Source organism: Phyllobates terribilis, unplaced genomic scaffold (assembly GCF_046119375.1).
Source record: "Phyllobates terribilis strain yellow unplaced genomic scaffold, ASM4611937v1 Scaffold_3__8_contigs__length_932513732, whole genome shotgun sequence".
NCBI lineage: Eukaryota > Metazoa > Chordata > Amphibia > Anura > Dendrobatidae > Phyllobates > Phyllobates terribilis.
Window position 1 is genome coordinate 752,169,992 of NW_027362763.1, and position 21,365 is coordinate 752,191,356.

General features: G+C 49.7%; 1 protein-coding gene across 1 annotated transcript in view; it reads right to left on the bottom strand.

Moving 5' to 3' along the window:
• The window catches only part of PPP3R1 (protein phosphatase 3 regulatory subunit B, alpha), an 84,506-nt gene that overhangs the window by 52,547 nt on the left and 10,594 nt on the right, over positions 1–21,365 (bottom strand). The window contains exon 2 of the mRNA XM_073672182.1: positions 7,678–7,781. Within this exon, the coding sequence (XP_073528283.1) occupies positions 7,678–7,704 (27 nt within the window). The 5' untranslated portion in view covers positions 7,705–7,781. The remainder of the gene's footprint in view (positions 1–7,677; positions 7,782–21,365) is intronic.

Consider the following 21,365-nt stretch of genomic DNA (forward strand, 5'->3'; position numbering starts at 1 on the left):
GGAGGGAGGGAGCAGGGCACTGGACCCCAGGGAGGGGGCCGGACCACAGACCTCAGGAAGGAGGGAGGGAGCAGGGCACTGGACCCCAGGGAGGAGGGAGGGAGCAGGGCACTGGACCCCAGGGAGGAGAGAGGGGGCCAGACCCCAGGAAGGAGAGAGGGGGCAGGGCACTGGACCCCAGGGAGGAGGGAGGGGGCCGGACTTCAGGGAGGAGGGAGCCAGACCCCAGGGAGAAGGAAGGGAACAGGGCACTGGACCCCAGGGAGGAGAGAGGGGGCTGGACCCCAGGGAGGAGGGAGGGAGCAGGGCACTGGGCCCCAGGGAGGAGGGAGGGAGCAGGGCACTGGGCCCCAGGGAGGGGGGAGGGAGCAGGGCACTGGACCCCAGGGAGGAGAGAGGGGGCTGGACCCCAGGGAGGAGGGAGGGAGCAGGGCACTGGGCCCCAGGGAGGAGGGAGGGAGCAGGGCACTGGACCCCAGGGAGGGGGCAGGGCACTAGACCCTAGGGAGGAGAGAGGGGCCGGACCCCAGGGAGGAGAGAGGGGCCGGACCCCAGGGAGGAGAGGGGGACAGGGCACTGGACCCCAGGGAGGAGGGAGGGGGCCGGACTTCAGGGAGGAGGGAGCCAGACCCCAGGGAGGAGGGAGGGAACAGGGCACTGGACCCCAGGGAGGAGGGAGCAGGGAACTGGACCCCAGGGAGGAGAGAGGGGGCCAGACCCCAGGGAGGAGAGAGGGGGCTGGGCACTGGACCCCAGGGAGGAGGGAGAGGGCTGGACCGCGGACCCCTGGGAGGAGGGAGGGAGCAGGGCACTGGACCCCAGGGAGGGGGCCGGACCACAGACCTCAGGGAGGAAGGAGGGAGCAGGGCACTGGACCCCAGGGAGGAGGGAGGGGGCCGGGCTTCAGGGAGGAGGGAGCCAGACCCCAGGGAGGAGGAAGGGAACAGAGCACTGGACCCCAGGGAGGAGAGTGGGGGCTGGACCCCGGACCCCAGGGAGGAGGGAGGGAGCAGGGCACTGGACCCCAGGGAGGAGGGAGGGAGCAGGGCACTGGACCCCAGGGAGGAGGGAGGGGGCAGGGCACTAGACCCCAGGGAGGAGAGAGGGGGATGGACCAAAGGGAGGAGAGAGGGGACAGGGCACTGGACCCCAGGGAGGGGGCCGGACTTCAGGGAGGAGGGAGCCAGACCCCAGGGAGGAGGGAGGGGGCCGGACCCCAGGGAGGAGAGAGGGAGCAGGGCACTGGACCCCAGGGAGGAGGGAGGGGGCAGGGCACTGGACCCCAGGGAGGAGGGAGTGGGCCGGACCCCAGGGAGAAGGGAGGGAGCAGGGCACTGGACCTCAGGGAGGAGGGAGGGGGCCGGACTCCAGGGAGGAGGGAGCGGGCCCCCAGACCCCAGGGAGGGAACAGGGCACTGGACCCCAGGGAGGAGAGAGGGGGCCGGACCCCAGGGAGGAGAGAGGGAGCAGGGCACTGGATCCCAGGGAGGAGAGAGGGGGCTGGACCCCAGGGAGGAGGGAGGGAGCAGGGCACTGGACCCCAGGGAGGGGGCTGGACCACAGACCTCAGGGAGGAAGGACTTAGCAGGGCACTGGACCCCAGGGAGGGGGCAGGGCACTGGACCCCAGGGAGGAGGCAGGGCACTAGACCCCAGGGAGGAGGGAGGGAGCAGGGCACTGGACCCCAGGGAGGGGGCCCCCAGACTCCAGGGAGGAGGGAAGGAGCAAGGCAGTGGACCCCAGGGAGGAGGTAGGGGGCCGGACTCCAGGGAGGAGGGAGCCGGCCCTCAGACGCCAGGGAGGAAGGAGGGAACAGGGCACTGCACCCCAGGGAGGAGAGAGGGGGCTGGACTCCAGGGAGGAGGGAGCCGGCCCCAGACCCCAAGGAGGAGGGAGGGAACAGGGCACTGGACCCCAGGGAGGAGGAAGGGGGCCGGACCTGAGGGATGGGGCTGGACTCCAGGGAGGGGGCAGGGCACTGGACCCCAGGGAAGAGGTAGGGGACCGGACTCCAGGGAGGAGAGAGAGGGCTGGACCCCGGACCCCAGGGAGGAGGGAGAATGCAAGGCACTGGACCCCAGGGAGGAGGCCCGACCCCTGGGAGGAGGGAGGGAGCAGGGCACTGGACCTCAGGGAGGAGAGAGGGGGCCAGACCCCAGGGACGGGGCAGGGCACTAGACCCCAGGGAGGAGGGAGGGGGGCCGGACCCCAGGGAGGAGGGAGGGAGCAAGGCACTGGACCCCAGGGAGGAGGGAGGGAGCAGGGCACTGGACCTGAGGAAGGGAGGCCGGAACCCCAGGAAGGAGGGAGGGGGGCCGGACCCCAGGGAGGAGGGAGGGAGCAGGGCACTGGACCCCAGGGAGCAGGGAGGGGGGCTGGTCCCCAGGGAGGGGGCCAGACCCCAGGGAGGAGGGAGGGAGCCGACCCCAGGGAGGAGGAAGGGAGCCGGACCCCAGGGAGGGGGCAGGGCACTGGACCCCAGGGAGGAGAGAGGGGGCCGGACCCCAGGGAGGAGGGAGGGAGCGGGGCACTGGACCCCAGGGAGGAGAGAGGGTGCTGGACCCCAGGGAGTGGGCAGGGCACTGGACCCCAGGGAGGAGGGAGGGAGTCGGACGCCAGAGAGGAGTGAGGGAGCAGGGCACTGGAACCCAAGGAAGAAGGAAGGAAGGGAGCGGGGCGGACCCCAGGGAGGGGGGCCGGACCCCAGGGAGGGAGGGAGCAGGCCCCTGGACCCCAGGGAGGGAGGGATCAGGGCGCCGGACCCCAGGGAGGGAGGGAGCAGGCCCCAGAGATGGAGGGAGCAGGGCACCGGACCCCAGGGAGCAGGCCCCCGGACCCCAGGGAGGGAGCAGGGCGCCAGACCCCAGGGAGGAGGGAGAAGGCCCCCGGACCCCAGGGAGGAGGGAGAAGGCCCCCTGGCCCCAAGGGAGGAGGGAGCATGCCCCCGGACCCAAGGGAGGTGGAAGGGTGCCGGCCCTGGACTGAGCGCCATTAACCTGCAGATTAATCCTATATCTGCAGGTTAATAGTGTTTGAGGACATGACAGATTCCCTTTAAAGGGGATGGGTCAGTAACATTTGCCCTAGGCTAGCAGAGGTAGCAGGTATAGAGCAGTGTCAGGTGATCACGAACCAGCACTCCTCCTCCAATAGTCAAGACAACTGATGGACGAGTCTGCTTTCAGTACTAGGCTGGATATTATTGAGCTCACAGTTAATGTATAGTATATACACATCCCATTCCAATGCTTTGAACAGACATACAGTACAGACCAAAAGTTTGGACACACCTTCTTATTTAAAAAATTTTCTGTATTTTCATGACTATGAAAATTGTACATTCACACTGAAGGCATCAAAACTATGAATTAACACATGTGGAATTATATACTCATTAAAAAAGTGTGAAACAACTGAAAATATGTCTTATATTCTAGGTTCTTCAAAGTAACCACCTTTTGCTTTGATGACTGCTTTGCACACTCTTGGCATTCTCTTGATGAGCTTCAAGAGGTAGTCACCGGAAATGGTCTTCCAACAATCTTGAAGGAGTTCCCAGAGATTCTTAGCACTTGTTGGCCCTTTTGCCTTCACTCTGCGGTCCAGCTCACCAAAACCATCTCGATTGGGCTCAGGTCTGGTGACTGTGGAGGCCAGGTCATCTGGCGTAGCACCTCATCACTCTCCTTCTTGGTCAAATAGCCCTTACACAGCCTGGAGGTGTGTTTGGGGTCATTGTCCTGTTGAAAAATAAATGATGGTCCAACTAAACGCAAACCGGATGAAATAATATGCCGCTGCAAGATGCTGTGGTAGCCATGCTGGTTCACTATGCCTTCAATTTTGTATAAATCCCCAACAGTGTCACCAGCAAAGCAACCCCACATCATCACACCTCCTCCATGCTTCACGGTGGGAACCAGGCATGTAGAGTCCATCCGTTCACCTTTTCTGCGTCGCACAAAGACACGGTGGTTGGAACCAAAGATCTCAAATTTGGACTCATCAGACCAAAGCACAGATTTTCACTGGTCTAATGTCCATTCCTTGTGTTCTTTAGCCCAAACAAGTCTCTTCTGCTTGTTGCCTGTCCTTAGCAGTGGTTTCCTAGCAGCTATTTTACCATGAAGGCCTGCTGCACAAAGTCTCCTCTTAACAGTTGTTGAAGAGATGTGTCTGCTGCTAAAACTCTGTGTGGCATTGACCTGGTCTCTAATCTGAGCTGCTGTTAACCTGCGATTTCTGAGGCTGGTGACTCGGATAAACTTATCCTCAGAAGCAGAGGTGACTCTTAGTCTTCCTTTCCTGGGGCGGTCCTCATGTGAGCCAGTTTCTTTGTAGCGCTTGATGGTTTTTGCAACTGCACTTGGGGACACTTTCAAAGTTTTCCCAATTTTTCACACTGACTGACCTTCATTTCTTAAAGTAATGATGGCCACTCGTTTTTCTTTACTTAGCTGCTTTTTTCTTGCCATAATACAAATTCTAACAGTCTATTCAGTAGGACTATCAGCGGTGTATCCACCTGACTTCTGCACAACACAACTGATGGTCCCAACCCCATTTATAAGGCAAGAAATCCCACTTATTAAACCTAACAGGGCACACCTGTGAAGTGAAAACCATTTCCGGTGACTACCTCTTGAAGCTCATCAAGAGAATGCCAAGAGTGTGCAAAGCAGTCATTAAAGCAAAAGGTGGCTACTTTGAAGAACCTAGAATATAAGACATATTTTCAGTTGTTTCACACTTTTTTGTTAAGTATATAATTCCACATGTGTTAATTCATAGTTTTGATGCCTTCAGTGTGAATGTACAATTTTCATAGTCATGAAAATACAGAAAAATCTTTAAATGAGAAGGTGTGTCCAAACTTTTGGTCTGTACTGTACGTACGGTCACCACTAAGCTTCCCAATAACACACAAAATACTAGCTGCCACCACTAGTGATGATCGAGCATGCTCGTTGCTCGAGATTTACGAGCATGCTCAGGCGAGCACTTATTATCTTCAGCGTGCTTGGGGGTTAAGTTTTCGTCGCTCTGTGAAAATGATTTGCGACTGTTTGACAGCTTTAATACATGTGAGGAACTTCTCCTGTGAAAGCAAATTAATAGGGTGAGAATTGGTCATTTTATTGATTTAATAACACACAACTTTTTTTCTGTGCATTTTTTTTTAAATATGCATGTTTAAATAGATCTGTATAGATCAGAATTTCCTAAACTCCAGTCTTCATGGCCTCCAACACATGGCAGCTGCTACTGATAAGATTCAGTGTAGAGGGGAGAAGGAGGACAAGGGAGCTGGAGGCAGAGCTTCTCCCTCCTTCCTATCTATATAGAATCTTATCAATTGCAACCGTCATCCATCTCAGTAGGGTAAAAATGTGTCTTCACTGACTAGATTTTAACAATAAATTGAAAATTTTGAGAATGAAAGAGCAGTCCTGGAGGAGAAAGAAGCAGATTTCTCTGATAATTTGATAAAGTTTCTTCTTTTCATGTGTTCTATTGATTTATTAAATAAAAATTAAAACGACGGTTACACTAAGGCTGCGTGCCCACGTAGCGTTTTTCAAGCGTATATGCTGCGGAATTTCCGCAGCGTAAACGCTTGAAAAACGCATGTATATCCGCACCCCATGGTCCCCAATGGCATTCCGCAATGTCAATGCCCATGCTGCGGATTTTTCCGCAGCGTATATGCTGCGGTCAAAAATCCGCAGCATGTTCATTAATTTTGCGGAAGCGCAGCGGAATCAATGTGCGGATGGTACCCAGGTCTGGAGGAGAGGAGACTCTCCTCCAGACCTGGGTACCAAAGAAAAAGGAAAAAAAAGAATAAAATAAAGTTTATACTTATCTTCTGATGTTTTCCCTCCGTCGCGCTGTTGTCTGAAGGACCTGCCACGTCATTGAGTCATGTGACCCACCACATGACTCAATGACGTCACCGCAGGTCCTGCACACAACAGCGTGAGCCGCTCAAGACTCCGGACGGGGCAGAGAATGCATCGGAAGGTGAGTATAAAGTTTATTTTTTTAATTTTTACCATTCTGAACAAGTTGTCAAGCACTTTTCCAAGTGATGCTTGGAGAAGTGCTTGATAACCCGCATGCGGAAATGCATGCAAAGACGCCTCACAAACGCTTCTACCTGGCGGGAAAACCGCATGTAATATCCGCATGCGATTTTCCCGCCAGGGAGAAGCGTAAAAAATATGCTTCAGGTCCGCAACGTGGGCACATAGCCTAAGTCATGAGACCCACGGACAGGCCGGTATTGCATCTTGTGAATGCACCCTGAGGGCAAAGATCGGGACCCCTATTGATCACATATTGATGCCAGATATGATGTTACAGTGAGGCAAGGGGAATGAACACGTGCAGGTTTTCAATGTAATCTAGTCAAGCATACACATTTCTATGTTGTGCCCCCGCTCACCAGGACCACTTTAAAAGGGGTTGTCCGATCCAAATAGATAAGACTGCAGTCACTGTGTGTCTGCAGACTTATGAATCCCCCCAGCACATGCACCATGCACCATGAGGATTCACCAGTATCTGATCTGGGACTTGTGGGCGCAACCTCACTCCTTACGCTTCTATTGAGCGAGGCCGCACCCCGACTAGTGATGTGTCTGACTAGAGGGCACGGTCTCACTCTAGTGTATGGAGCAAGGTTGAATCCACTAGTCGGGCTCTGGCCCGGGAATATGTACTGTATAAGGCCAGTTTCACACGTCGGTATATTTCTGGTACCGGAGATATCCGTGTGTATCACACGTGTGCCGCATCAGGATTACATGGACCGGCGCCTGGGAATCATCGCTACAGTTAGCGCAGTTCCCAAGTGCCGGGTGCTGAACACTGCCCTCATTATGGTTGCCTGCCGGCGCTGCGATGAGGGTAGGGGTCTTCTCCCGCAGGGTCCCTGTGTAAAAATAAGATTAAAATAATATCCATATACTCAGCTGTCTGGATATGTCCCCCGCTGTAATCCTTTGACCGCTGACGCAGAGGAGCTGGGGAGGAAGAGCCGTTCCAGCGAGTGGCCCCGGAGCTGAGCTCAGGAGTGGTGGCCTGTCACTCAATGAGTGCGGCTCATTCTTTCCGGCTATTCGGCATCAGAGGATTACCTCTGAGGACACCTAGGAGAGGTGAGTATATGGATTTTATTCTTATTCTTATTTTTACAGAGGTGGACACTGCGGGAGCAGACTACTACTACCCTCATCATTGTCCCTGCTGGTGCTGATCGTAGCACCGACACGGAACCATGATGAGGGCAGCGTTCAGCACCGGAGCTTGGGAACAGCGCTAATTGTAGCGCTGTTTCCCAGGTGCCGGTACGTGTCACATGGATGACACACGGATGTCATCCATGTGGGGCGTTTTGAGGACCGTGCATCTGCAAAAAATCGGCCATGTCACTGTGTGGAGCACATGGACACACGGTCCGTGGAAATACACTGACATGTGCACACACCCATTTATTTGAAAGATCCCTATCTCTGAACTCAGACATACCGTCAGGTCCCGGCTCAAAAACTGGAAAATCCCTGCAGTGCACAATGACTGCAGACCAATTTGGACCGGACAACCCCTTTAAATAATTTACACATTTAATAGGCATGACCTTAGCCTGTTCATGCTGACTTTTGGATGACCTACCGTAATCCTTTTTTTCTGCTGATCCATTTCAGACTGATGAGGAGTAAAATACAAATTCAGATAATGTAATGTAATTCCACCTTGCAATACTTCATAACATGGTCCTGGAGGGAGAAACAATAGATTGCTTAGACTGGTATCGGCATTGAAAAAAAAATCCAATTCTATATCTACCAATGGCGCTGCAAAAGTCACACAATCATATTTTAGCTTGTGCCTGAAAAGAAGGTATTGTGGGCTACAAACCGGTCATCGGCTCTGTATTTATTGTGAATAATCAATTTTCAGATGTCAAAATTTTATACCCTCAAATGGGTACAGCCTAGGCCGTAATGGGTGGTGCCTTGTTTAATCATGGACGTGGCCTATTGCGTCTTATACTGAACCTGTCATCTCGGAAAATGCCATTACTTGCAGATGTAGGGCCCGATACATCAAGACCGGCGTTATTCACATTGGTGTTGAGGAGGCGTGCGGGAGTAAGACGCTCCCAATTCATGAAGAGGAGCATTTGACAAAGTGTGCCTTCCTGCACCACCCCTGAAAGATTACTCCAGCCAAGAACTGGAGTAAGATTTCTGGCGTAGGTAACACCACAGATTGTCATGAATTAGATTAGCTGTAGCTTCCTCCCCCTGCTCCACCCATTTTGGCAGAGCTGAAGAAGCTGACATGAAGACGGCAGAATTTAAAAAATTTGGGCACAACTCAGAGTTGCATTAATTTTTTGGGACTTTTCAAAGCTTTTACACCAGAATTCTGGTGTGAGAGCTTTGATGAATTGGACCCATAGGGTTAATCTGCTGGTGAATAGTGTTAGGCTATGTTCACATGTTGCGTTTTTGCAGCGTTTTTTTTCCCCACAGAAAAAAACTGCTCTCTTGGCATTAAAGCAGCAACGTGAAAAAAAAGCAGATTTTGTTGAGTTTTTGCCACTTTTTTTTTTTTTTTACTGTGTTTTTGTCAGGGTACATTTGCATCTTGTGCATGCTGATAAAGTTTAGTGCAGAAAAAAATATTCAACTTCAGCAGGTTTTGGCACCAAAAACGCAACAAAACCTGATACCTGCATTTTTGCACTACCCATTGCTTTCTACGGGCGAAAAACGCTGCAAAAACAATTTTGCAGCAAAGCAGCTCTCTGACAAAACAGTCAGGAAAAAAAGAAAAATAAGGTGTGTGCATGAGATTTATGAAATTTCAGACTTTGCTGGTACTGTAAAACGCAACTGAAAATTTGCATAAAAAAAAAAACGCTGCAAAAACGCAACATGTGAACATAGCCTTACAATGCTCTCAGGCCACTTTACTGAAAGTGCAGCTACTGGGAGAAAATTAACTTACCCCTATAAATGAAAGCTGGCTCCTGAGAAGAAGTTTATTTTCTCCCGGTACCAGTGCCTGCAGGAAGGCAGCAGTAAAGCACGGTAACACCATTTAGCATTTTCCAAAAGGTGACAGGGTCCCTTTAATGCAGGTTATATATTGGAAAGGTTAAAAGGGATAGGCTCATCTTCACCCCACTTTCAAATCAACTTGTCCCAGAGATTAGTTAATAGTTGTGGGGTTCTGAAACCACAAATAAATTTGTTTTTGCAAGGAGAATTTGCCGCTGACCAAATATTTTCTGCACAACAGCTACTACAGGATAACTAGCACTTAGGATAAAGTTAAAAAGAAAAATGTAAAAAAAATATGTAAGAGATGGTGATGGGCAAATGATTTACGGAGGACAATTCCCAAGCAGGTAGAAAGCCAGGTTTGAAATAATCAGTGAGCGCCTGTTGCCCTATGAATCCAACTACCAGAAGTGGAAAAGGAGAGCAGCCATCAGGGCCACAGTGAGACAGAGCGTGACCTACCTCATCAACTCCTGCGATCAGCAGCCGCTTCATCCTACACTCCTAACTTGTCCTTTCAGGAGCCATTTTTCGGCTAGGATGCCCCTCCCCCCATTTAATAAATACAAGATTCCCAACTCTTGATTACATCAGTTTCATCAATTTCTCTACATACTAAGGTTTGTCTGATCCCCATTTCCTTTTGGCTCCTCCATGATTGGGCATATTGAATTTAATCAAGAGGGCCCCATGCACGGAAAGGATGGACTGAGCGCCTGTATTTTGTTTGCACAGTCATTTTGTGCTGATGACGCGCCCCCTGGGCCGTGGTGTACTCGGTAGCTGGGCTGGTCGTTGCTAGGGGAGATATCACAGTGGCGGTGACCCGGTCCGTGACCCAGGGCGGTCAATGAAAGGGGAAAAAAGAAAAGGGGAATTAAAGTTTTATATATATAATATTCGTGACGCCACCTGTGGTATGCAGCTAAAGGGAGCCGCCGCTGCAGAGCAGGTCCACTGGAGCTGTTGTTAATGCAGCAGAGTTGGTTCAGCTCTCCACAGGTAGAGCTTAGCTGCAGGGCAGAGTAGTGGGGATGTAATAGATGTTGCTGTTGCAGTGTGGTGCAGGCAGGTGATGGTGCAGCAATTATTCACAGAGACAGTGGGTGCAGTCTTCAGGGTTTTGCTCACAGTTTGCCAAGATTCCAGGTTACAGTTCCTGGTGTATAACCTCCCACGTCATCCTGTGTTTACTCAGGGAGGGGTTCAGCATACCCTCAGGTAATTCCAGAGCACCTAGAAGGACCCCGTTCTGTGTGTCTTTTCTGGTTGACTTCCTGCGCTGGCTCTCACCCTCCTGCCCTGCGCCTCACACCCAGTGTCCCAAGCCAGTGACCGCGGACCTTGTCGGGCGATGTCTTCTCTGTCCCCTGGGTCCTCTATGGCCACCTTTTTGGCAATTTAGATGTGGCTGCTGGCTGCAGCACCTGAAATGCTGCACGCTCCGGTTATCTAGCTGAGACCTGAAGAACTCCGCTAGCTTAGGGGCCGGTCCCCTCTGCGGCCTGATCCTTCCATTCCCGGTAGATTCGGGCGCACGGGTGGCATCCGCAGAGCCCGTGCCCCTAGGATCCTTTCCGTTCTGGAGCCTTCCTTCCTGCTCCTCTCCTCAGTCTGTCCAGGGCCTCTCTCACTAGGCCCTCCTCCTGAGCACTCAGACTGTTCTGACTGTTCTCTCTGACTGTTCCCCTCGGACTGGACTCTCTTCACAAGATGGCTTCTCTTTTTATATCCTCCTTCTCAAGTGCTCCCCTGAACTTCTTCCTCCACCCACACCCACTACATGGTTTCCCCTCTCTTGGTTCCCCCCACTCCAGCCAGGGACAGGGCTCAGCCGTGGAGCAGTGTATCTTGACCCTCCTGCCAGTCTGGAGTAGTGTAGTGTTGGATGAAGGTGTTTTGGTCCCGGGCAGTACTCCTTCCTTACCTGAGAGTGAGATACCACACCTCTGGGTGAGATGCAGTACCTCTGTGGCGACTGAACCCGCAGGGGCACCACACTGACAGAGTCCCTTTAAGGATACTCTTTTCAATTCTCCAGTATTTTTCCTTCTTAACCTCACCTACTTACAATGCTACCCATATAAACTTTCTTAGCTACAAATTTTAGGTTTTCAATCAAGTCTAGAAGCAGAGGAACCAAGCAACTAAACCAAGGGACAAGGCAGAAGCATAATGTATGAATGTGGTCAGAATCAGGTGTCAGTAACAGTCAATACAATAACGGATAGCCAAGCAAGGGTGTACCTCAATCTGCAAATTCATGGCTGCTTTTCTTTTAAGCCTGACCTGTACTCAGATGAAAAGGACCTAGTTCTTGCCCTTATGTTCTAATGGCTACTCCCTTGAGTATGCCATATATATATATATATATATATATATATATATATATATATATATATATATATACACATGCATATACATACATATATACATATATACACACACATATATATATATATATATATATATATATATACACATATATATATATACACACAGTACAGACCAAAAGTTTGGACACACCTTCTCATTTAAAGATTTTTCTGTATTTTCATGACTTTGAAAATTGTACATTCACACTGTAGGCATCAAAACTATGAATTAACACATGTGGAATTATATACTTAACAAAAAAGTGTGAAACAACTGAAAATATGTCTTATATTCTAGGTTCTTCAAAGTAGCCACCTTTTGCTTTGATGACTGCTTTGCACACTCTAGGCATTCTCTTGATGAGCTTCAAGAGGTTGTAACCGGAAATGGTTTTCACTTCACAGGTGTGCCCTGTCAGGTTTATTAAGTGGGATTTCTTGCCTTATAAATGGGGTTGGGACCATCAGTTGTTGTGTGCAGAAGTCAGGTAGATACACAGCTGATAGTCCTACTGAATAGACTGTTAAAATTTGTATTATGGCAAGAAAAAAGCAGCTAAGTAAAGAAAAACGAGTGGCCATCATTACTTTAAGAAATGAAGGTCAGTCAGTCCGAAAAATTGGGCAAACTTTGAAAGTGTCCCCAAGTGCAGTTGCAAAACCATCAAGCACTACAAAGAAACTGGCTCACATGAGGACCGCCCCAGTAAAGGAAGACCAAGAGTCACCTCTGCTTCTGAGGATAAGTTTATCCGAGTCACCAGCCTCAGAAATCGCAGGTTAACAGCAGCTCAGATTAGAGACCAGGTCAATGCCTCACAGAGTTCTAGCAGCAGACACATCTCTACAACAACGGTTAAGAGGAGACTTTGTGCAGCAGGCCTTCATGGTAAAATAGCTGCTAGGAAACCACTGCTAAGGACAGGCAACAAGCAGAAGAGACTTGTTTGGGCTAAAGAACACAAGGAATGGACATTAGACCAGTGGAAATCTGTGCTTTGGTCTGATGAGTCCAAATTTGAGATGTTTGGTTCCAACCACCGTGTCTTTGTGCGACGCAGAAAAGGTGAATGGATGGACTCTACATGCCTGGTTCCCACCGTGAAGCATGGAGGAGGAGGTGTGATGGTGTGGGGGTGCTTTGCTGGTGACACTGTTGGGGATTTATTTAAAATTGAAGGCATACTGAACCAGCATGGCTACCACAAGATTTTGCAGCGGCATGCTATTCCATCCGGTTTGCGTTTAGTTGAACCACCATTTATTTTTCAACAGGACAATGACCCCAAACACACCTCCAGGCTGTGTAAGGGCTATTTGACCAAGAAGGAGAGGGATGGGGTGCTACGCCAGATGACCTGGCCTCCATAGTCACCAGACCTGAACCCAATCGAGATGGTTTGGGGTGAGCTGGACCGCAGAGTGAAGGCAAAAGGGCCAACAAGTGCTAAGCATCTCTGGGAACTCCTTCTAGATTGTTGGAAGACCATTTCCGGTGACTACCTCTTGAAGCTCATCAAGAGAATGCCAAGAGTGTGCAAAGCAGTCATCAGAGCAAAAGGTGGCTACTTTGAAGAATCTAAAATATAAGACATATTTTCAGTTGTTTCACACTTTTTTAATGAGTATATAATTCCACATGTGTTAATTCATAGTTTTGATGCCTTCAGTGTGAATGTACAATTTTCATAGTCATGAAAATACAGAAAAATCTTTAAATGAGAAGGTGTGTCCAAACTTTTGGTCTGTACATACATACAGTACAGACAAAACGGTACGAGGGCTGTGTCCCATGCCGGTGCAGGCCCACACAGGATCTGCGCTCCCGGAGGGAAGTCACATTACACACAGTATTTTGACAGCACAGTACGACCACTTGACAGACACACTGTCAGAGACCAGAGAACAGACCAACGAAGAACCAAAAAGACCAAGATCAAAAATGGCATTCTATTAAATATGAAATTAGAAGTGTCACTAACTAACTGTTCCTCCACCCACACCCACTAACTGGTTCCTACCACTTTGTGTTCCCCAGTCTCCCTGTAACCAGGGGAGCCGCACCTAGTGCATACTAGCTCCCTCTGGTGGAAATGTGGTGTTGGATGCAAGAGGCTAGGTCACTACCATCACACCAGGCTTACCTCAGAGGAGGAACACCACACTCCATTAAAGAAGTGCAGCATTCCTGTGGCGGCCGAACCCTCAGGGGCGCCACACATGCATATTTGTGGCCTGCTGGAGGTCATTTTGCAGGGCTCTGGCAGTGCTCCTCCTGTTCCTCCTTGCACTAAGGCAGAGGTAGCGGTCCTACTGCTCGGTTGTTGCCCTCCTACGGCCCCCTCCATGTCTCCTGGTGTACTGGCCTGTCTCCTGGTAGCGCCTCCACTACGCTGACAGACACAGCAAAACTTCTTGCCACAGCTTGCATTGATGTGCCATCCTGGATGAACTGCACCACCTGAGCAACTTCTGTGGGTTGTAGAGTCCGTCTCATGCTACCACGAATGTGAAAGCACAACCAACATTCAAAAGTGACCAAAACATCAGCCAGAAAGCATTGGTACTGAGATGCGGTCTGTGGTCCCCACCTGCTGAACCACTCCTTTATTGAGGGTGTCTTGATAATTGACAATAATTTCCATCTATTGTCTATTCCATTTGCACAACAGCATGTGAAATTGATTGTCAATCAGTGTTGCTTCTTAAGTGGACAGTTTGATTTCACAGAAATTTGACTTACTTGGAGTTATATTCTGTTGTTCTAAGTGTTCCCTTTATTTTTTTGAGCAGTGTATATATATATATATATATATATATATATATATATATATATATATATATAGTGGGTACGGATAGTATTCAGACCCCTTTAAATTTTTCACTCTATGTTTAATTGCAGCCATTTGGTAAATTCTAAAGAGTTCATTTTTTTTTCTCATTAAAGTACACTCTGCACCCCATGTTGACTGAAAAAAAATAGAAATGTAGAAATTTTTGCAAATTTATTAAAAAAGAAAAACTGAAATATCACATGGTCATAAGTATTCAGACCCTTTGCTCAGACACTCATATGTAAGTCACATGCTGTCCATTTCCTTGTGATCCTCCTTGAGATGGTTCTACTCCTTCATTGGAGTCCAGCTGTGTTTAATTAAACTGATAGAACTTGATTTGGAAAGGCACTCACCTGTCTATATAAGACCTCACAGCTCACAGTGCATGTCAGACCAAATGAGAATCATGAGCTCAAAGGAACTGCCCAATGAGCTCAGAGACAGAATTGTGGCAAGGCACAGATCTGGCCAAGGTTACAAAAGAATTTCTGCTTTACTCAAGGTTCCTAAGAGCACAGTGGCCTCCATAATCCTTAAATGGAAGAAGTTTGGGACTACCAGAAGTCTTCCTAGATCTAGCCATCCAGCCAAACTGAGCAATCGTGGTAGAAGAGCCTTGGTGCGAGAGGTAAAGAAGAACCCTAAGATCACTGTGGCTGAGCTCCAGAGATCAAGTAGGGAGATGGGAGAAAGTTCCACAAAGTCAACTATCACTTCTGCCCTCCACCAGTCGGGCCTTTGTGGCAGAGTGGCTCGACACAAGCCTCTCCTCAGTGCAAGACATATGAAAGCCCGCCTAGAGTTTGCTCAAAAACACATAAAGGACTCACAGACTATGAGAAAAAAGATTCTCTGGTCTGATGAGACGAAGATAGAACTTGTAGGTGATAATACTAAGCGGTATGTGTGGAGAAAACCAGGCACTGCTCATCACCAGCCCAATACAATCCCAACAGTGAAACATGGTGGTGGCAGCACCATGCTATGGGGGTGTTTTTCAGCTGCAGGGACAGGACGACTGGTTGCAATTGAAGGAAACATGAATGCGGCCAAGTACAGAGATATCCTGGATGAAAACCTCTTCCACAGTGCTCTGGACCTCAGACTAGGCCGAAGGTTCACCTTCCAACAAGACAATGACCCTAAGCACACAGCTAAAATAACAAAGGAGTGGCTCCAGAACAACTCTGTGACCATTCTTGACTGGCCCATGCCTGGGCATGCTCCTGATGAGGGTGCGGATGGTCTCCTGTGGGATCTCCTCCCAGACCTGGACTAAAGCATCTGCCAACTCCTGGACAGTCTGTGGTGCAACGTGACGTTGGTGGATGGAGCAAGACATGATGTCCCAGATGTGCTCAATTGGATTCAGGTCTGGGGACCGGGCTGGCCAATCTATAGCTTCAGGAACTGGCATTGCAGGAACTGGCATTGTCCTGCATTAGGAGGAACCCAGTACCAACCGCACCAGCATATGGTCTCACAAGGGGTCTGAGGATCTCATCTCGGTACATAATGGCAGTCAGGCTACCTCTGGCGAGCACATAGAGGGCTGTGCGGCCCTCCAAAGAAATGCCACCCCACACCATTACTGACCCACTGTCAAACCAGTCATGCTGAAGGATGTTGCAGGCAGCAGATCGCTCTCAACGGCGTCTCCAGACTCTGTCACATCTGTCACATGTGCTCAGTGTGAACCTTCTTTCATCTGTGAAGAGCACAGGGCACCAGTGGCAACTTTGCCAATCCTGGTGTTCAGTGGCAAATGCCAAGCGTCCGGCATGGTGTTGGGCTGTGAGCACAACCCCCATCTGTGGATGCCGGGCCCTCATACCACCCTCATGGAGTCGGTTTCTAACCATTTGTGCAGACACATGCATATTTGTGGCCTGCTGGAGGTCATTTTGCAGGGCTCTGGCAGTGCTCCTCCTGTTCCTCCTTGCACAAAGGCAGAGGTAGCGGTCCTGCTGCTGGGTTGTTGCCCTCCTATGGCCCCCTCCACGTCTCCTGGTGTACTGGCCCAGCCAGAGCCCTGACCTAAACCCAATTGAGCATCTCTGGAGAGGCCTGAAAATGGCTGTCCACCAACGTTCACCATCCAACCTGACGGAACTGGAGGGGATCTGCAAGGAAGAATGGCAGAGGATCCCCAAATCCAGGTGCAAAAAAAACTTGTTGCATCATTCCCAAAAAGACTCATGGCTGTACTAGCTCAAAAGGGGGCTTCTACTCAATACTGAGCAAAGGGTCTGAATACTTATGACCATGTGATATTGCAGTTTTTCTTTTCTAATAAATTTGCAAAAATTTCTACATTTCTGTTTTTTTTTCAGTCAAGATGGGGTGCAGAGTGTACTTTAATGAGATAAAAAATTAACTTTTTAGAATTTACCAAATGTCTGCAATGAAGCAAAGAGTGGAAAATTTAAAGGGGTCTGAATACTTTCCGTACCCACTGTATATATATATATATATATATTTTTTAAGGGCCACCTTACAGTTCAGGATGGGCCTTCTTATTTAGTAATTTTTAGTGTCTTTGTATTAGGGTATTTGTGCGCCCCATCTCCCTCCCCCATCAAGAGCCATAACTTGACCTTTCTGTCAGTAAAGCTGTATGAGGGCTTGTTTGCGGATGAAATTGTGTAAAACCTGTAATTCTGCCATTGGTTTCCAGGTTTTGCATTTATGACATTCATTGTGCCGTAAAAACTTGGCAAAATGATTCTCCAGGTCAGAACAATTATAGCAATACCAAACTTGTATAGTTTTATATTTTAGGCGTGAAAAATAAAGCTTTATTTTTCTGTCGATGGAGCAGTTTGAGGGTTTATTTTTGTTATGTAATCAGTCACTTCTTTGCATTGGGGGTGGGGTAGAGGGGAGACAATATCTTATTCCAGAGAAATCCATGTTTTTCTTATATGTAAATTAGCTGTTCAGGATTATGGGCGGAAACTGATCTGCATGAGAATCTGTCTCCAGGTATTATTATAAATAAAAGTGGAGTTACCAGTGTGAGACAAGTAACTAACACAGGATAGAACTGAACATATTAGCATCTGCGGCTTTCACAACTCTGCTGTATTGTTACACTGGCTGCCTGTGAGATGGAAGCTGGAGCTAATCACACACAGCTCTGCAGTGAGATCAGGAGAGTAGAGAGCGGCCATTACATATACACTCGTAACGTCTCCTTCATATAAAATAGTCTCTGGAGGCAGATTCTTGGGGAGATCTATGTCCAGCCCATAGTCCTGAACAGCTCATTTACATATAAGAAAAAAGGGATTTCTCTGGAATAAGACATCAGATCGCAGATATCAAGGTGTCATTTTATTCAGCCTCCTATGACCTACATACCCATATAGACGGCTTAGGAGGGTTGATCCTACTGACAGACTCACATTAAATATGCTGTTTTTTTTTTAATATTGGCTAAAGGTAGGAAAGGATGATTTAACTTTTTTTTTAAAAACTTTACACACTCATTAGTTGCTCTAGGGGACATGAACCTATAGGATTGCTGAAGGAGAATATACATATCTATCTATCTATCTATCTATCTATCTATCTATCTATCTATCTATCTATCTATCTATATATATATATACACACTGCTCAAAAAAATAAAAGGAACACTCAAATAACACATCCTAGATCTGAATGAATGAAATATTCTTATTGAATACTTTGTTCTGTACAAAGTTGAATGTGCTGACAACAAAATCACACAAGAATCATCAATGGAAATCAAATTTATTAACCAATGGAGAACAGGATTTGGAGTCACCCCCAAAATTAAAGTGGAAAAACACACTACAGGCTGATCCAACTTTTATGTAATGTCCTTAAAACAAGTCAAAATGAGGCTCGGTATTGTGTGTGGCCTCCACGTGACTGTATGACCTCCTTACAATGCCTGGGCATGCTCCTGATGAGGGTGCGGGTGGTCTCCTGTGGGATCTCCTCCCAGACCTGGACTAAAGCATCTGCCAACTCCTGGACAGTCTGTGGTGCAACGTGACGTTGGTGGATGGAGCAAGACATGATGTCCCAGATGTGCTCAATTGGATTCAGGTCTGGGGACCGGGCTGGCCAATCTATAGCTTCAGGAACTGGCATTGCAGGAACTGGCATTGTCCTGCATTAGGAGGAACCCAGTACCAACCGCACCAGCATATGGTCTCACAAGGGGTCTGAGGATCTCATCTCGGTACATAATGGCAGTCAGGCTACCTCTGGCGAGCACATAGAGGGCTGTGCGGCCCTCCAAAGAAATGCCACCCCACACCATTACTGACCCACTGTCAAACCAGTCATGCTGAAGGATGTTGCAGGCAGCAGATCGCTCTCAACGGCGTCTCCAGACTCTGTCACATCTGTCACATGTGCTCAGTGTGAACCTTCTTTCATCTGTGAAGAGCACAGGGCACCAGTGGCGACTTTGCCAATCCTGGTGTTCAGTGGCAAATGCCAAGCGTCCTGCATGGTGTTGGGCTGTGAGCACAACCCCCATCTGTGGATGCCGGGCCCTCATACCACCCTCATGGAGTCGGTTTCTAACCATTTGTGCAGACACATGCATATTTGTGGCCTGCTGGAGGTCATTTTGCAGGGCTCTGGCAGTGCTCCTCCTGTTCCTCCTTGCACAAAGGCAGAGGTAGCGGTCCTGCTGCTGGGTTGTTGCCCTCCTATGGCCCCCTCCACGTCTCCTGGTGTACTGGCCTGTCTCCTGGTAGCGCCTCCAGCCTCTGGACACTACGCTGACAGACACAGCAAACCTTCTTGCCACAGCTTGCATTGATGTGCCATCCTGGATGAGCTGCACTGCCTGAGCAACTTCTGTGGGTTGTAGAGTCCGTCTCATGCTACCACGAGTGTGAAAGCGCAACCAACATTCAAAAGTGACCAAAACATGAGCCAGAAAGCATTGGTACTGAGATGTGGTCTGTGGTCCCCACCTGCAGAACCACTCCTTTATTGAGTGTGTTTTGATAATTGCCAATAATTTCCATCTATTGTCTATTCCATTTGCACAACAGTATGTGAAATTGATTGTCAATCAGTGTTGCTTCCTAAGTGGACAGTTTGATTTCACAGAAGTTTTATTTACTTGGAGTTATATTCTGTTGTTTAAGTGTTCCCTTTATTTTTTTGAGCAGTGTATATACACATACATACACACACACCCACACCCACACCCATACACACAACACTGCAATAACATAAGGGGTTAAACCCTCAAGTAAAACTTTTTCTAATTTGTTTTCATGACATAGTTCAAGGCCATTTTGCCTATTTACAGCATTTAGAGAGTGTGGCGCCCTGCTGCGCATTAGTGCCACAGATCCTAGAGGGGTGCATGGACGGATTCCTCCACAAGAGGCCCTCATAGCATACACACACCTCCACCTTCCACCTCAGACCAGCAGAGGGAGCCCGGATAGGGATATAAATAGGGAAGGTGGAGCTAGGCAGTCGAGTCTGGTCTGGTCTGGAGTCTGAGATCTACAGTCTGTGAGAATCCAGTCTGTAGAAGGAAGCCTGTTGAGAGGAGCTCCTGCAGAAGCTATCCTGCAGTGGAGCACAGTCCAGACTCAGAGAGCTCAGGTTAGGGAGCCCAAGGCGTGCCGACGCCATAAGAGCGGTGAAGAGTAGCGAGGCCTACTGCCAGCGTGAAGCCTAGTGAGGGCCCCAAGCGGCCGAAGGCAAGTGGAGTAGCGAGCTACATAGGGAGCAGAGGAGCTTAACCAGCTCACCCCATAACCATATACCGGACACCGGGTCCGTGTCTGCAAGGATCTCTAGGACCAGCAGAAACCACCGGAACCCCTGGCGAACTATATGTCCCAGGTTAACCCAAACGCTGACAACGTACCAGGGTCAGGAGTTACCAAAACCCCAGAAAGCAGGGTGTGTGAACTCCAACAGAAGGCCCTCTCACCAGGATCAGCAGATGCAAGACAGAGACAAGGTTAGGCCTAGCTCCAGGCAGGTCAGAAACTTATTAAGGAAAAGGCAAGAAACAGGAGGCCCCACACCTGCTTACTGGGGAGAGTCCTGAAATGCACCCTTCGCCCTACAGTGCCCTGGATCGTGCCTGAAACACCACCAGTAAAGGTACTGAAGTGAACTATCGTGTGTGTGCCTATTCTTCCTCCGACCCGGCTGGGTCACCTCTGTCCTGCATCTCCTCTGCTACGCTGCCCTGAGGCCCTTCTCCACCTGTGGGGAGCTACACCATCTTAGCTGCCAGAACACCGGCCTCAGAGGACTGCTGCAGCGCGGGTGATCCTCACCAGAATCTACAGGTGGCATCACGAATATTTCCCTATCCCAAATAACCTTTCCCCCCTTTTTAAGAGTGACCCCAGGGTACGGGCCCGGGAGCTGACCACCGCGACATCCCCCAGAGTCAGGCAACAAGGCCCGGGTGCCGAGTCGTCCTCATCCCCTGGGCGCGTCATCTCTTTCTGGCGTCACGAACAGGATTCCGTGCCCGCTGCAACGACGGAGTGTTATGCCCGTTGCCAATCAAAAACTGTGTATTTGACTGTGGCGAAGATTGCCGCCATTGTTGGGCCGCCGAGCGGGAAGAAGGGCGTAACCGCGGGAAACTGAGAGGCGTACCTGCTAAAACGCGCGAAGCCCCGGACATGCCCCACACCTCGACTTCAAACCAGGAAGCGCCAGGTCCTGGAAGGAGCATCGCTGAACGCTCTGACGTAGGACGCAAGCGACGCAAGGTCCTGAAGAAGACCGTCACCTGCGGAGCTGCGGCCTACCGGAAGAAAAGAAAAGAAGGTAGGCCACGGTTCGCTAGGGGGGCGGCAGAATGTCCGAAGAACAGCACAACGCCGGAGCACCGGTTAACCGCCCTGATGTTCCACCCGAGCTTGGCGTCGAGCAGGCCGAAGCAGCCGCTCCACCAGCAGGGCCTGTAACCCCTGTCATACCCATGGCCCTACCGTACATCCCTGGAGCGTAGTGGCTCCCCCAGTACAGCGGCAAACCAGATACCCTGTCTGGATTTAAGCGGAAAATATGCGGTATACTGGACATGTACTCTATGA